Source organism: Amphiura filiformis, chromosome 3 (genome assembly GCF_039555335.1).
Source record: "Amphiura filiformis chromosome 3, Afil_fr2py, whole genome shotgun sequence".
In the NCBI taxonomy this organism is placed as follows: domain Eukaryota; kingdom Metazoa; phylum Echinodermata; class Ophiuroidea; order Amphilepidida; family Amphiuridae; genus Amphiura; species Amphiura filiformis.
This window is the reverse complement of record NC_092630.1, coordinates 12347183-12362258: the sequence shown is the minus strand read 5'-3', so window position 1 is coordinate 12362258 and position 15076 is coordinate 12347183. Positions and strand designations below refer to the sequence as shown.

The 15076-nt window shown below is 37.9% G+C and overlaps 1 protein-coding gene across 1 annotated transcript in view; it reads left to right on the top strand.

The window, feature by feature from the left end:
* LOC140148041 (rab GDP dissociation inhibitor alpha-like) overlaps positions 1–14000 on the top strand; it is a 32389-nt gene extending 18389 nt beyond the window's left edge. The window contains 11 exon segments of the mRNA XM_072169879.1: positions 80–179; positions 3008–3142; positions 3698–3882; positions 3884–3897; positions 4863–4994; positions 5881–5973; positions 5975–6126; positions 6129–6149; positions 7292–7491; positions 8321–8491; positions 11204–14000. Of these exon segments, the coding sequence (XP_072025980.1) occupies positions 80–179; positions 3008–3142; positions 3698–3882; positions 3884–3897; positions 4863–4994; positions 5881–5973; positions 5975–6126; positions 6129–6149; positions 7292–7491; positions 8321–8461 (1173 nt within the window). The 3' untranslated portion in view covers positions 8462–8491; positions 11204–14000.
* The last annotated feature ends 1076 nt before the right edge of the window (positions 14001–15076 follow it).

Below are 15076 nucleotides of genomic sequence, written 5' to 3'. Positions count from 1 at the left end.
CCATTCCCAATATTCACTGGAAGGAAATACAAATTTTGCAAGAACTTTAATAATATACCATGTTTTTGTCTGTTACCAGCTTTTCAAACAAAACAATAAAGAAGCTCCAGTAGGTGATACATATGGCAGAGGGAGAGATTGGAATGTTGATCTCATTCCTAAGTTTCTTATGGCTAACGGTAAGATTTGAACCAGCAACACTTGAGTTGACCTGGGTGTATTTCACAAAACACTGTTTCATAGATCCTTTTTACCATATTTGGATGCCCTTTACCATATTAGGGTACCATGTTACCATATTAGGTCATCTTTACCATGATATTTAAAGGGCATCCTTTTACTATGCCCTTTTACCATATTAGGGCGAGGTTAGGCGCAGCGGTTATTCCCTCGCCTTGCACCACTGAGGTCCCGGGTTCAAGCCCCGACGCGGCCCAAGGACTCATGTGCACTCATGGTTTATCCCGATTCCATGCTCGCTCTCGCAGGTTTTCTCCGGGATCTCCGATTTCCTCATGTATTAAAAAAATCGGTGATTAGTTGTTTGGCTATCAAAACTTCCTTCACCCAATGGAATTTGGGGAGCTGCATAGATAATTGGTGGATGTTACAATCTAAGTGCGGATAGGTTTTGCGCCAAGTTAGGCTGCAACCAGCCTAGTTGATGCGATCTGATTGTAATGATCCACCATGGTAGTGAAATTACAGTGCTTTGATCCCCCTATGATCCGGAAAAGGCGCTATATAAAACACCGAAAAATATTAGGGCATCCTTTTACTATATTAGGGCATCCTTTTACCATACTGTGTCATATCCTTGAGTTTGGCAGAATGTTGAATATATGTAGCAATGGGCTATTCCAGTTGAAATCTATACCCCTACTCCTGTGGAAGGGGGAGGGGTTCCATCCATCATTAAAAAAAACCACATTTGCGCTCATTTAGTGATAAATTTTTTACCCCAGTACCTTACCCGGAGTTATGACCAACCATCAAAAATGACCATAATGATGGGGTTGGTGAGATGGGTGAAGATTTAAGGCCATGTCTTCCATAGGTGGTGTATTTATTTCAACTGGAATTTGCCCAATTCATCATTTTTAAAATGAGACGGCAGTGCATTGCACTACAAGACTAACAGTCATGTACACTGGGCATATATTTGTGTTATTTTCGTAGCACTTGACGACTGAATAACTTACAGTTCCGTAGAATGGGGTGAATAGGGACGCAGGGGTGAATAGGGACAAATATGAGAAAAGTTTTTGAAATCTCATTTTTTCACATTTGGTTAACACCTATTTTTTTTAATTTTCACAGATTGAAAGAGCAATCAAACAGTGTTTAGAAAATGGTTCAGCAGATGTGAAAGAATAAATTTAGGATACAGGGTGTCCAAAATAAAATTATCTAAAAAAGTTTAAAAAACAGGGTGGTCAAAACTTTCCTGCTCCCATGGCCACTATTTTAGAAAATGAGCTGGAAATTTACCAGGACCTAGCCTGTTAGGTCCTACAACTTTCTCTAAAAGATTATTTAGTAATTCTGAAAGGAATTTTTACAATAATTTTTTTAATATTTTTCAGGTAAATGTCACCTAATACAGGGGTGAATAGGGACACACTTGCCACAACCACCCTTACCCCACCACACCCTACCCTACCACCCTACCCTGTTCCACCCTTTCCCACTACCCTCATGAACCTACTCCACCACCTTACCCCTACCACCACCACCCTTAAATCACCATACCACACCCTGACCCCACTAGCCTCACTAAACCCACCATCCCCACCACCCTACCCCACTACCACACACCCCTACCCAAGCTACCACCCCCATACACCCCTAATACTAGCATGCCACTGCCAGAACACACTACCCCACACCCTACCCAGCACTGCACCATCCTACCCCACCCATCTACCTCACCACCCTATCCCGTACCCCACCACCCTATCCACTGCTCCACCACCATCACCCTATCCACTACCTCTACCACCATGATACCTTTTCTTATACCCCACCACCCTGATCCCACTACCCAAACACCCTACCCTACCTACCTACTTCCCTACAACCCAGAACCCTACCCCAACCACCCCTTACCCCACCACATCCCTACCCCACCTCTTCTTGTTTTGACGAGCCTGATCAATGTTGTCAAGAAATCAGATTTTAATCAATTATGATGGTATGAATTACCCTGACATGTTTCTATTGTTTTTTAAAACTCACTTGGTGTCCTTTTCCCTCCATGCAGGGGTAAAATGCATGTACCCTCCTTCAAAGTTGTACTTTCCTCATCAAAACCAGTGCTGTCCCTACTGACCCCAAAGTCAGGGGTCAATAGGGACACCAAACTTTTATTAAAAAAATATATACCCCCCACATATATTCAATTTTTTTATAATGGTGGATTAAAGGCATCATGGGTGGACATAATATGCACTCAAAAGTTTGGCTCATGGGGCTACAGGAAAAAAAAACTACAATCTAGAGAGTGCCAAAATGTCCCTATTCACCCCATTCTACGGTTCGCGATGTGGTGGACTCGTGAAAATATTCTTGTGTGGCTTTGGTTATGTGCCATAGCACGACTGCCTATCGGTGCCTGTGTACCGTGCAGTTGTATCGTCGTTAGTGATAATATTACGTTCTTTTACACAGTTAAATGTCATCATAAATTAGAATGGATTTTGAGACTTGTGAAGAGTTATGAAGCATTGTGAATGTTGGTGAATGAACCCATATGGATGTAAATGACATTTGAGTCACTTGAATGTCATAGTATGTGTTTTTCAAACTTATTTCCAAAAATTGACCAAACATTAAAATTTGACTTTCATTGCCAGTTAAACTAAGTATTAAAAGTTTGGATTTAGCTATGTTTCAGTTGGCAAAACAGTAATATTTTTTAATCAAAAACAAACAAACAAAAAACGGTGCGGTGTTTTTTTGGAATTGGGAGTAGATAGGTGTTATAAACTCTCTGCTCATTTTACAGGTGCACTGGTGAAGCTTCTCATTATGTCAGGGGTAACACGCTACTTGGAGTTCAAATCTGTGGTGGGCAGTTATGTGGTCAAAAAGGAAAAAATTCACAAAGTACCAGCTGATGAAAAGGAAGCATTGTCCACAGGTAAGTCCATTCAAGAGGTTTTTTAGTCCATTTACAGATTCAAAAGTTGCAACCCTATTATATTACACATCATGCATGTCATGAGTGCACATGATAATATCTTAAGTATTCAATCATGGTGATTGGTGAGTGCTGCGGACAATGGGACGTGCATGGAAAGTGAAAATTGCAACTTTTGAATTGGCACCTTCCATCTGTTTTAGTCTCATAACTTGGTTAGGTCTGCATCATTTGCCATCACTGATATAAGATTTAAGTGAAAAAGTTAATAAAATTACTGTGTGCCACTTCGACTGTCTCCAAGTGGTACGCGCGCCGCCAGTTGAGAGGGCCTGCAATAGACGATTCAGAACAAGTTTTTGCCAAGGTTTGGCAAGCTGCCCAACAGATAGATAGCAGCATGATGCATCTATGGATGAAATAGGTCATTCATACAAAAGCAGGACCAATTTGTTTTGTGTCATTAAAAAAGTTGAACAAAGCTATGCAAAAGAAAGTACCATGTTAGCATTATTAGATGTCATATTAGAGGTGAAATGTCTTTTTATTTTCCAGGTTTGATGGGCATGTTTGAAAAGAGAAGATTCCGTAAGTTCCTTGTGTATGTCAATGACTTTGACCCTGAAAATGAGACGACATGGCAAGGCATAGACCCCAAAAAGAACACCATGCAGGTTGTCTATGACAAATTTGGTCTGGATGGAGACACAGCTAGCTTCACAGGTCACGCACTAGCACTCTTTTTTGGATGATGAGTAAGTGTCACACCTTTTACCATATTAGGGGCACACCTTTACCATATATTAGGATATCCTTTTTACCATATTAGGGTACCCTTTGGCCATATTATGGCACCCTTTTACCATATTAGGGCACCCTTTTACCATATTAGGGCACCCTTTTGCCATATTAGGGCACCCTTTTGCCATAAGGTCACCCAACTACCATACCTGGGCATCCTTTTTACCATATTAGGGGCCCATAAGGAAGAACAACTCTGTTGTTCTACATTACTTTTTATGAGGTCTTTAGGTTAAGGTTATAGTTGGTCATACATGTAGTTAAGACTATGAATATGTCAGCTATAAACATGGGGTTTGGGCTGATAATCAGAAAGGGAATATTTTGCTTTATATTAACCTGATAATAACTCAATTTTGAACAAATATGTCTTTAGCCTGAGTGGACTGGATTGGGTCACATATTAGGGCACCCTTTTACCAAGGAGAATCCGAATTCCCAAAATACTGCCCGGTATATTGGCTTAAAAGCCAACTTTTTATTAGCGCCATTGGCTGTGGAGAAAATTTTAAGCATATTCGGTCATTGCTGACAGCAGGCAGGATCAAAGAAATAGTATTTCTGTGTTAAATCTGAAGATAAATAGGCCTATGTGTGTGTGGAAAATTTTCAATGCAATGTCATTGCAAAATGTGCTCAAAGAAATAGTATTTCTGTGTTAAATCTGAAGATAAATAGGCCATGGCTCTTTCAAACGCGTTTCAAATTGAACGCATGGTCTGCAAAACAAACAATATTTCTATTTTTTTTTTAAAACTCTATATTTAGTGACGTTTTGTAATTTTCCTTCATAAAAAAAAGCAGAATGACCAGCTTTTTTTTCAGCCTGTTGCAGCAAAAAATTTTGTTTTCAGCCTTCTGCTGCAAATTTGACAGTGTACAGTGTTTGAAACTTTCGTTTTTGTTTTCCTGTCCACAGTTATTTACAAAAGCCAGCTTTAGACGCCCTTTTGAAAGTCAAGTTATATTCTGAATCGTTAGCTCGCTATGGCACATCTCCTTATCTATACCCACTATACGGATTGGGAGAGCTACCTCAAGGCTTTGCAAGGTGAGTCCAGTATTCACATCTATACCCACTATACGGATTGGGAGAGCCAAGGCTTTCCGTATTCACATCTATACCCACTATACGAATTGGGAGAGCTACCCCAAGGCTTTGCAAGGTGAGTCTAGTATTCACATCTATACCCACTATACGGATTGGGAGAGCTACCCCAAGGCTTTGCAAGGTGAGTCTAGTATTCACATCTATACCCACTATAATGGATTGGGAGAGCTACCCCAAGGCTTTGCAAGGTGAGTCCAGTATTCACATCTATACCCACTATCACGGATTGGGAGAGCTACCCCAAGGCTTCGCAAGGTGAGTCAAGTATTCACATCTATACCCACTATACGGATTTGGAGAGCTACGCCAAGGCTTTCGTATTCACATCTATACCCACTATACAATTGGGAGAGCTACCCAAGGCTTTGCAAGGTGAATCCAGTATTCACATCTATACCCACTATCATGGATTGGGAGAGCTACCCCAAGGCTTTGCAAGGCAAGTCTAGTATTCATATCTATACCCACTATACAGATTGGGAGAGCTACCCCAAGGCTTTCCAGATTCACATACCCACTATCATGAATTGGGAGAGCTACACCCCAAGGCTTTGCAAGGCAAGTCCAGTATTCACATCTATATCCATTCGGGGGTGGGGGCATTATTTGGGGCAACCCATTTGGGGGAGGGGGGCACTATTTGGGGCAAACATTGGGAAAAATGTTCAAATTGTTTCTCCCAGATTTTGCTTTGCTGGGCTATTGCTCCCCACTCAAAAAAAAAATTATCCAAGTGCTGCCGCTGTTCGTTGAATTATTTAATTGTAAAGATGCTGAATTTTGTAGTTTTTTTCTGTATTGATGTAACCATGTCTTTCCTCTTTAGGTTATCAGCCATCTATGGAGGTACCTACATGTTGGACAAGCCCATAGAAGAAATCAAAATGGAAGATGGCCATGTAGTTGAGTCACATCCGGGGTGAGACAGCCAAGACCAAAATGGTGGTGGGTGATCCATCGCACTTCCCCGACCATGTGAAGAAGGTTGGCCAGGTTGTGAGGTGCATATGTCTCATGAAGCATCCTATTCCAAACACAAAAGATGCTGCTTCTTGTCAACTTATCATTCCACAAAAGAAGCTAATAGAAAATCAGGTGAGTGACTAACATGAAATTTAACACCCAACCCTGCTTTTTGATATCGGAAGTTAGAGAAGATACTGAAAAAGGAGAGAAGATGAAGAAAGAAGTCACTTGGCACCCCCGGGATTCGAAACTTGGACCCCCCGCATGCCAAGCACACGATCACGGACCGGTAGCTACATGGGTAGTGCTTCCCCGGCAGCAATTCCGTGAGCATTTAAATCTTTATGTGATTGCGTCATCGCAGACCCTGGTATACACGCATGTGCATTGGTTTTCATCGTGGTATTTTGTAGTTTTTTATGGTGTTAGGGTTGACATCCATGGAGTCTGTTATAATTCCCAGCAGTGGTGATTTGTTGGGGTATTGATTTTAGGGGGTCTGAATTTACTTGGTAAAATTTCGAGATCAATTTCAGACTGACACTTTCCCTATGGCACTTTAGAATTGGGTTATGAGCCATGAGAGTACTCATTCCTTTGGAGAAGATGTTACGTTGTCAGTACAGAGAGCCAAACCTGACATATAGCTCGCAGTCATTTCAGAATGAAGAATAGACCAACCAAAGTATAGTGTTGAATTGTTATTACCAATTATTCATTGATACAATACGTACGTATAGGATATCTAAAACAGGCAAATTTGTAGTCTTGATTCAGTCCGTATCCATCCGAAGCCATATACTGTATGCAATGCCGGCTTGGGTGGTCAGCTGGCTGTAGTATCTAGCTACATAATAACATTTATTTTCACACTCCAAGCTGCTGCCGTGAAAATAACAACGTACAAATATATTCCTTTTGTGTATAGATCACTGTAAGGAAATTTAGAATGCGCAAATTTTAAAACCAGGGAAACTGTTCAAAATTGGCAGCTATGAAGCTTTTCGAAAGGAAATGGTCACGGATGATACCCAATTGGCAATGTTAAGTGGCTTTCATAGGCCTCTAGTCTTCAGTCAGTGCAATATGAAGGACTGGTTTATCATCATGTATAACTTTTTTTTTTAATGTAAAGATTTTGGCTTCAAGAAATTTAACACCGCACCAGTGGCTACCAATATAGGAACAGATGACATTTCTATTTTGAGGTAGTGGATTTGTTAGTTGCTACCCTGGGTCTAATATCCTTGGTCATTATTTTCTCTCTGTAGATATCTATATATCATGTGTGTCGGCTGCCCACAACGTGGCTGCTAAGGGTTTTTACATTGCACTAGTGGCTACCAATGTAGAAACTAGTAATCCTGAAGCAGAATTGGAACCTGGTTTAAAGTTGTTGGGACCAATCATGGAGAAATTTGTGTCTGTCACTGACCAATATGAACCCACAGATGATGGCAAAGAAAGCAAGGTAAGATGGGCGTGAGGATGGGAGGGAAATTTCCTCTTGCTTAAATCAAAAGTTATATCAAAGTCCATGGAAGTTTCAGTTTTTTTAAAAGATTTTTGAAGATTTTTATTAAACTAAATTTTATTTAAGATGTCATTTTTGAGTGCTTTGAGACATAACGATATTTTTTTTGGCCTTTCCGATTTTGCCGGAAATGTGTATTTTGGGGCTTTATAGAACGAATTTCCCCAAATTTGTAAAAAAAGAGGAAAACTGGTTTTACTTTTTTTAAACATTGCTGGAATTGGATGATTATAAGCATAAAAAGTGGCAACCCCCACTTTTTAAGGTGGGTGATACCCCACAGCCTATTCCCCGGATGAGCTCCCGACCTATGTTACATCTCTGAAGTTCATAATTTCCAAATTCATAACAAAATGCTCTTTTGGATGTTTTGCTGGAATAGTCCATTTGATAAACATGTGACCCATCACATCAAAACCGACCACTTCGTGGCTGGCTTCATTGGCAGATAAAAATGAAAGAAGATGAGAATGTATAAACCTCATTACGTCAAATGACACTCCTATTACTTTGTACAGGTTCCCTTTGTTTTCATTTTGAGAATAGACTGGCTGAACATGGGTTGATAATCATGATTTCAATGAACATCTTTTTGCAAGATATGGATGTGCTCTGTTCATTGAGGTAATTTTTGTCACTATCGACCCATGTTGCAATAGATAGAAAATCAGTACAGAAAATTGAAATGGAAGAAATGCATTGTGGGAGTGTAAGATATCTTCTTTGTCTCATAATTAACCTTCGGTTTGTTGTTGTCTTTCCCTAGATCTTCATATCCACATCGTACGATGCCACAACTCATTTTGAGTCAACATGTAAAGACATCATCAATGTATACGAAAGGGCTGCTGGCAAGCCGGTTGATTTCAGTAAAGTGCAGACAGATATTGAGCAAGTAGAACACTGAATGATGTATCAGCCCAGTCCTGTGTAGTAGGTAAAAAAAAAAAAAAAAAATATTCATACAACAAAAACTAAATGGCATTTACCAGTATAGAGCACTTAAAGCACTCTTAATCATAGAGTGGTATTCTTAACTTCTTACTACCAGTATTACCAGTATATAAAGTTAGTAGCATTGTAAAAGGGCTTTTCCAGTTGATATCCCTTCACTCCCTTAATCTTTCATATACAAATGGGGTTAACTGAATGGGTGACTTCGTTTGAAATCTTCACCCCTTTGTGTGAGAGATTACAGTCACAATTTCATAGGGGATTATGGATTTCAACTGGAATAGTCCAAATTTTCAGTGGCTCTAGTGGAATATGTGCAAGATAACAAAAAACTTAAGATCACAGAAGGGCATGTAGTTCAATGAATGTACATACTGGAACATTGGAAAGAAGCTTTTAAATTGATGTAAATTTAATTCAAAACACTAGTTAAAATGTAATGGGTGAATCTGCTATGTATAGAGCATTTTTACAACTCTACTAACTCACATATTTACTTTCCAAAAAAAAAAAGACCGAAACAAACCAAAACACCCAAATTATGTAATAAGAAAACACCCAAATTCAAATTGTGTAATTATTGGTTTTCAAAATTCCCCATAATGAAAAATTTGGAAGCATTTCCCAACCATCAACTGTTTGTTGCAACTATTGTGAATTTATGAAAAAGGAATTTGAATGTAAATCGTTTTTCTCATGGGTTCAAAAATATGCTGTTGTTATTTGTACTCTTGCATGAGGGAAAAATGGAACAGATAATATGATTAAAACTGGTAAATGCCAATATTGTATGTTGTTAATAAAGTGCATGCCATTCCATTAATATTATTATACATAGTTGAGAGTCTGTCTGTCTGAGTGGGATAGGCTGCAGGCATGACTGATGTTCTATAATAATGATCACTTAATGGGAAAAAGATGAGAGTGAATGCGGCATGATAGGTTTTGGACATACTAACAATCGGACTCTGTAGAGAGTGATTTGTTCTTCAATTAAAAATAACTCCACAAAAGAACACTTTTCTTTCCAAACAAACACCTAAATTGTGTAAAAAACACCCAATTTGTGTGCAAAGCATCCCAAGTGGTGTGATTCTGGGTTCAAAATGCACCCAAAGTGGGTTGTGCCAATATGTGTTTAGGCCTTTACTTACAGGTGTGCTCTGGAGCTTACAGTGCTGGTAGATTCTGATGACTGGATGAAGACAGCCTTTTGTGAGAATATGATGGTGGTATATCCATAGATCTATCCATGCCTGATGTTCTCACAGTGGTATACCCATAGACCTATCTATGCCGCATCTACTCTCCTTTGATATAACTAATAACCCTTCCTATAATAAACTATGTGCTGATATATGAGCCAGAAATCTTGTGTACATTTACAGGTTAGCAGTTGAAAGCTGCATGTTTACTATTAGTGTTCGTCTATGGTGACCCTTGACCTTCAGTACTCCCCAGATTCAAGTTTTGTTTGTCTGTAAACTCATAATTCCTGTAGGATCAAAGAGACTAAACGCAAAGAGTACCAACTCGGAGTAATGCCATGGTAAATCCGTCATGAACGACGCACAAACATGGCGCAGTCCGTACTCTTTGTATGAAACCTCTTTGGGTAGGACCAATGTGGTATTATATAATATATTTTGAGAAAAAAATAGCATTTACTTTTAAGATATGCCCATTAGTGATTATGCTGGGTTTGAATTTGACACTTGACAATTTTAACATGACAAACATTTTTAAAGTTTTCTGAATCTGTGGGCATAAAATCAGGCAATTTCAAAATAGTAAAACTGTGTTTGTGCCCATGTCAAAGTAATCAGTGCTAATTTAAGTACAAGGTCCAATATTATGTTGCAATATTCCACTTGAAGTGATGCAGAAACCTGACAGGAAGGGCTCTGTGCTATTTGATGAATTGTAAAAACTTGTAATGCATATTGTTAAAATGTGGATTACACTATTGGGCAATTCCAGCTGAAAACCATACATCCCCTAAAGAAGATGTGACCTTAATCTTCCACACGGGGGGTGTAGATTTCAAATGGCATCACCCATTTAGGTAAACCATTTGAAATTCACACTCCCTGTGTGGAAGATAAGACCATGTCTTCCATAGGGGTGAATGGATTTCAACTGGAATAGCCATTGGTTCTTATTGGATAAAAGATTAAAACAATTATATAAGTATAAGTTTAGTCTTCATTCTAATAATAAATTTAGTATATCTAGGTTATACTACTATACTATAGATATTAAACATTTCAGAAAGATTGTATGACTTCAATTAACAAAAACAAAATATGTTGTAGCTTTGGAAGTGCAACCTATTGGAGAAAAAAAGAAAACTTAATTTTATTTAGTCTATTTATAGCACTATCAATTGTTCCATATATAGTAAGCCTACATGTATATAAGCAGATATAGGTGTAGGATGTAAGACTACCCTTTTATGAATGTATTGTATGGTCATAATGATTGATTGATTGATTGATAAAGAGAAGTGTATGACTATATTTCTGATTTTGTTTTCAAAAACAAGTGTGTACATGTTATGAATGTGAGCAACGAGGTGACATATGTAGTAAAGCTGCCTATCAAAAACATTGATATTGGTTATTCCCAGTTTTTGACTTTGAATCTTATCACTAACTCAACTGTTAATAGACGTATCTATATTTTTGACATACAGGAGGAATGATCTCACAAAAACCGACAGAATGTAGAGCTTCAAGAATTCAAATTTGGACAAAATTAAGGAAAGTGATTCTTGTAATAATTTGCAAGAAACATTCTCATGAATCTTCTACAGGTAACAGAATTAGTGTGAACGTGCTGATTCTTTTGAAATTCTCGCCAGAATGGGATTCACAAAGCTGGTGAAATTGAACCTGTTGTTTGAGGTTAGAACTATGTGAATCGATTTTTGAACATCTTTCCTTATAATATATGCGGGAATCTAAGTTGATCTTTTAATGGGCTATTCCAGTACAAATCCGTACACCCATGAAAGACATACACTTAATCTCCCACTTAATCTTCCATTTGAAATTCACACTCCCTGTGTGGAAGATAAAGGCCATGCCTTCCATAGGAAGTGTATGGATTTCAACTGGAATAGTTCAATAACATGGATATTGCCCTAGTCCCCTGAAATTTGCGATTTATTCTGCATTCGGTCACATGATAAAGATTTATGGGATTAGGGTAAGATGCAGGTTTTTGCAAGATGAGATTATAATCCAGTGATTTGTGGAGCTACTTATTATGATGGGTTGGTCAGTGTGAGGGACGGAGAAAGAGATTCAAGTCAAAATCTGGTATAGCCCATATTTGTATAAATACCTAATCCTATTTTCTACTTAAATATTTTCATTTTTTATTACCTGCTTCAGATCTTGCTTAAAAAAACCCCATTTCAGTTAATTTGTGTTGAAATAACGGGCGGGTCAGTGTAATAATAAATCAATCATTCTTATTTGCTGTAATTGATGCTATAGTAGCTTCACAAGTAGGCCTTTTGCATCATCATTGAGTTAGCAACCCATCCAAAATAACTTGTATTGTACAAAATTTACATAAAAACAGAAGGGATGCTTTGCTAGTTTAGTTGCAGACCCATTGTCATGTGTGTTAGAATTAGTCTTATTAGGTCCATGTATTGCTTCATATCCAGCAATGTTCAAAACTTCTTACCATCTATTTAACCAAGGAGATTAGACCCAGAGGTTATCAACTCAGAATTGCTCTGTGCATAATATTGATTACCAAATGGTGTAGTCGGTACTCCTTGGGTCCAACATCTTTGAATGAAACAAACAACTCCTTCCTGTTTGTATATTATAACATTTTCACATAGAAAAAATTTGAAGTTGTACATTTCATTCATATCAGAGCAAGGATAAGCCATAAAAATTAATGCAGTTATGAGAAAATCAGTCATGTGATTCGAAAGTTTATTATTGACTAAACTGGGATACAGTTGTGAGAAAATCAGCCATGTCATTTGTCCTAGGTTTATACTAGACTGTTTCTCTGTTACATTGATTTATGTATGATGCAGTTTGAAATTGTAATACCCACAAGTGAAGGTATGCAGAAACGAAGCTCTGCTTGGTCCAAATATGCTTTCAGCTGTTTGTAGGTTAACTACATAAAATGTGCTTGCCAGAAAAAAGAAATGTCTTAAAAAATGTAGACATCAGTGTTTGTGCAACCATAGTGCTAGACTAGACTTTGTGATACAACAAGTGCAATCTCTGCCTCCGCAGTTCTCTGCACACTGGTGATTAGATATTATGATGTGGGGATATAGCTACTTCAGTAGTAGAGACTGAAATAACTTTCAGCTACACTAACTAAACTGGGGATACTAGTTGGTGAGGAATAACTTATTTTTCACTCATACTTTTAAAACAACTGAATTCAATTGTAATAAAATATCAAATATAACGTAAATGAATTAATGGAAACATTTAAAAAATGGTCTTTCTAATAATTAGTATTAGTAGCTTAATGTGCATACCCAATTCAATTACTCATGTACACACACTTGTGCTGTGCTTATGCACTCGTACACTTACACCATCACACCCAACATGTGCAAAACACTCATACACACACACCCCACACCCCACACATACACCAGTAAGATCTGATTGAAGCAGTGCAATGGATGCATCCAATATATTTCCTAAATGTGTAGATTATAATGCTGTGTGCCCACATTCTACAAAATAACACTTGGATGCTCATCTGTCCAGGGCACAGTTCATTAACCCCAATGCGATTGTAGACAAATAGAATGACCTTAGATTGCATTGAGTATACAAACTCATACCCCACAACTTAGGTCAACTCTAGTTATTACTGGAATTTGGTGTCATTGAACTGAGCCTCAAGGGATGATGGTGATATTTTGATTCATAGTGAATGCCTTTGATGATGCAAACTGCATGCATATTGTAGTAATTTACGGCTTAAAAGTACTGCCTTTATTATAAAAAGAGCAAAATGTGCCTGGAAATACAAGAAAATGCTAATCCATTTGAAGTCCACACTCCGCTGTGGAAGATTTTGAAAATATCTTCCACATGAATTTCAAATGGAATTTACAAAACCAACTCTCTATTTGAAACTCGTACTCCCTCTGTTGAAAATTCATGTTGAATCGTTCTTAGAGGCTGTATGAAATTCAAATGGAGCTGCTGAGTGTGTAAATTCCATTTGAAATTCATACTCCCCTAGTGGAAGGTATTGCTAAATTCTTGGACACGGGGAGTGTGTATTTTAAGTGGAATAGCTTAATGGAGATCCACATCGGGTGAAACAGGCGTATCATGTTGTCATCATGGTCATGTGTTATTGATGCATTGTTGTAATTAAGATGCTTGGAATATTACATTGTGAGTAAATAAAATGTAAATGTTTAAAAACAAAACTGAAAACTGGATATTATAAATAAAATTGGTCAATCACTGTGCAGTAAATCTGGAAAAACTGGCTGTGTGTATTATTTCAAAGTATAGTTCTTGCAATCAAACCTGTGATCATGGATAGGATGTTTTGATATTGAAGGGATGTGTATTAAAAAGGCTAGAGCCAGCTATTTTTAAGAACTAAATTGCAGAGCACGAAAATAACTCCCCAAAAGTGTTGGTAGCACGTAAAATCATTGGGATACAGCGTCAAAAATGAAGCCCATGCAATACCAGACTGTTTTAAAATTGATGGAGATTTTTGTTTTACAACTTAAATTGCCATTTAATTGCAGCAAGTTGCCTGCTTTTAGGTATTTGAGTTTAAATTGAATTTACAAAATTATTGAATTTTTACTGTTTTAAAAATATATGTCAAAATATCCAAAATTTTGGTCAGAATTGGAAAAAAAGTCAAATTTTCAAAGATCCTTTTTGACCTAAACGTTTAAAACAAAGAAAAAGATTTAAAAATGTGAGGAAACGTACACTTTGCTCATTAACAACAATAAATCAAGCAAACTTTGAAAGTATAGGCCTTTTAAGTTAATGACAATCCATAGCCCAAAAGCCTGCCGGGTAAGCTCATTCCCTAAATGAAGTTTGTTATTCTATTAAGTTATCAGTGTTTAATCCTTTTCAATAGTAGCCAAACCTCCCTGTACAGAGTGAAAAATGGGTACAGTTTTTTTAAAGCATGTCTTCAAAAGTTGTGAACCGATTGAAATATTTCTTTCGGTTTATTACAGCTACCGAATAAGGTTTCTTTACACACCAAAATATATTTGATTAACTTTTCAGAAATAGGAGAAAAAGAGGGCGCAATGAGGGTCCTGTTTTTTTTTTGTGGATACCCTGTAGATCCACATCTTCATGCTGACTTCGTCAGCTTTTGTCTGTTGTCAGCATATCTGTTAAATTTTTGCCTCGCAGATCGAGTTTGCCCAGGAGTCGCACTCGCTGGCTGTGGATGTACCCAATCTCCTCCCCGCACATCGTCCACACCAGATAAATAATGATTTTGTACAGGCAATAAACGAACCAATACGCTCTGTAGTGAAGCACGCGCCTGCATAAAATGCACCACC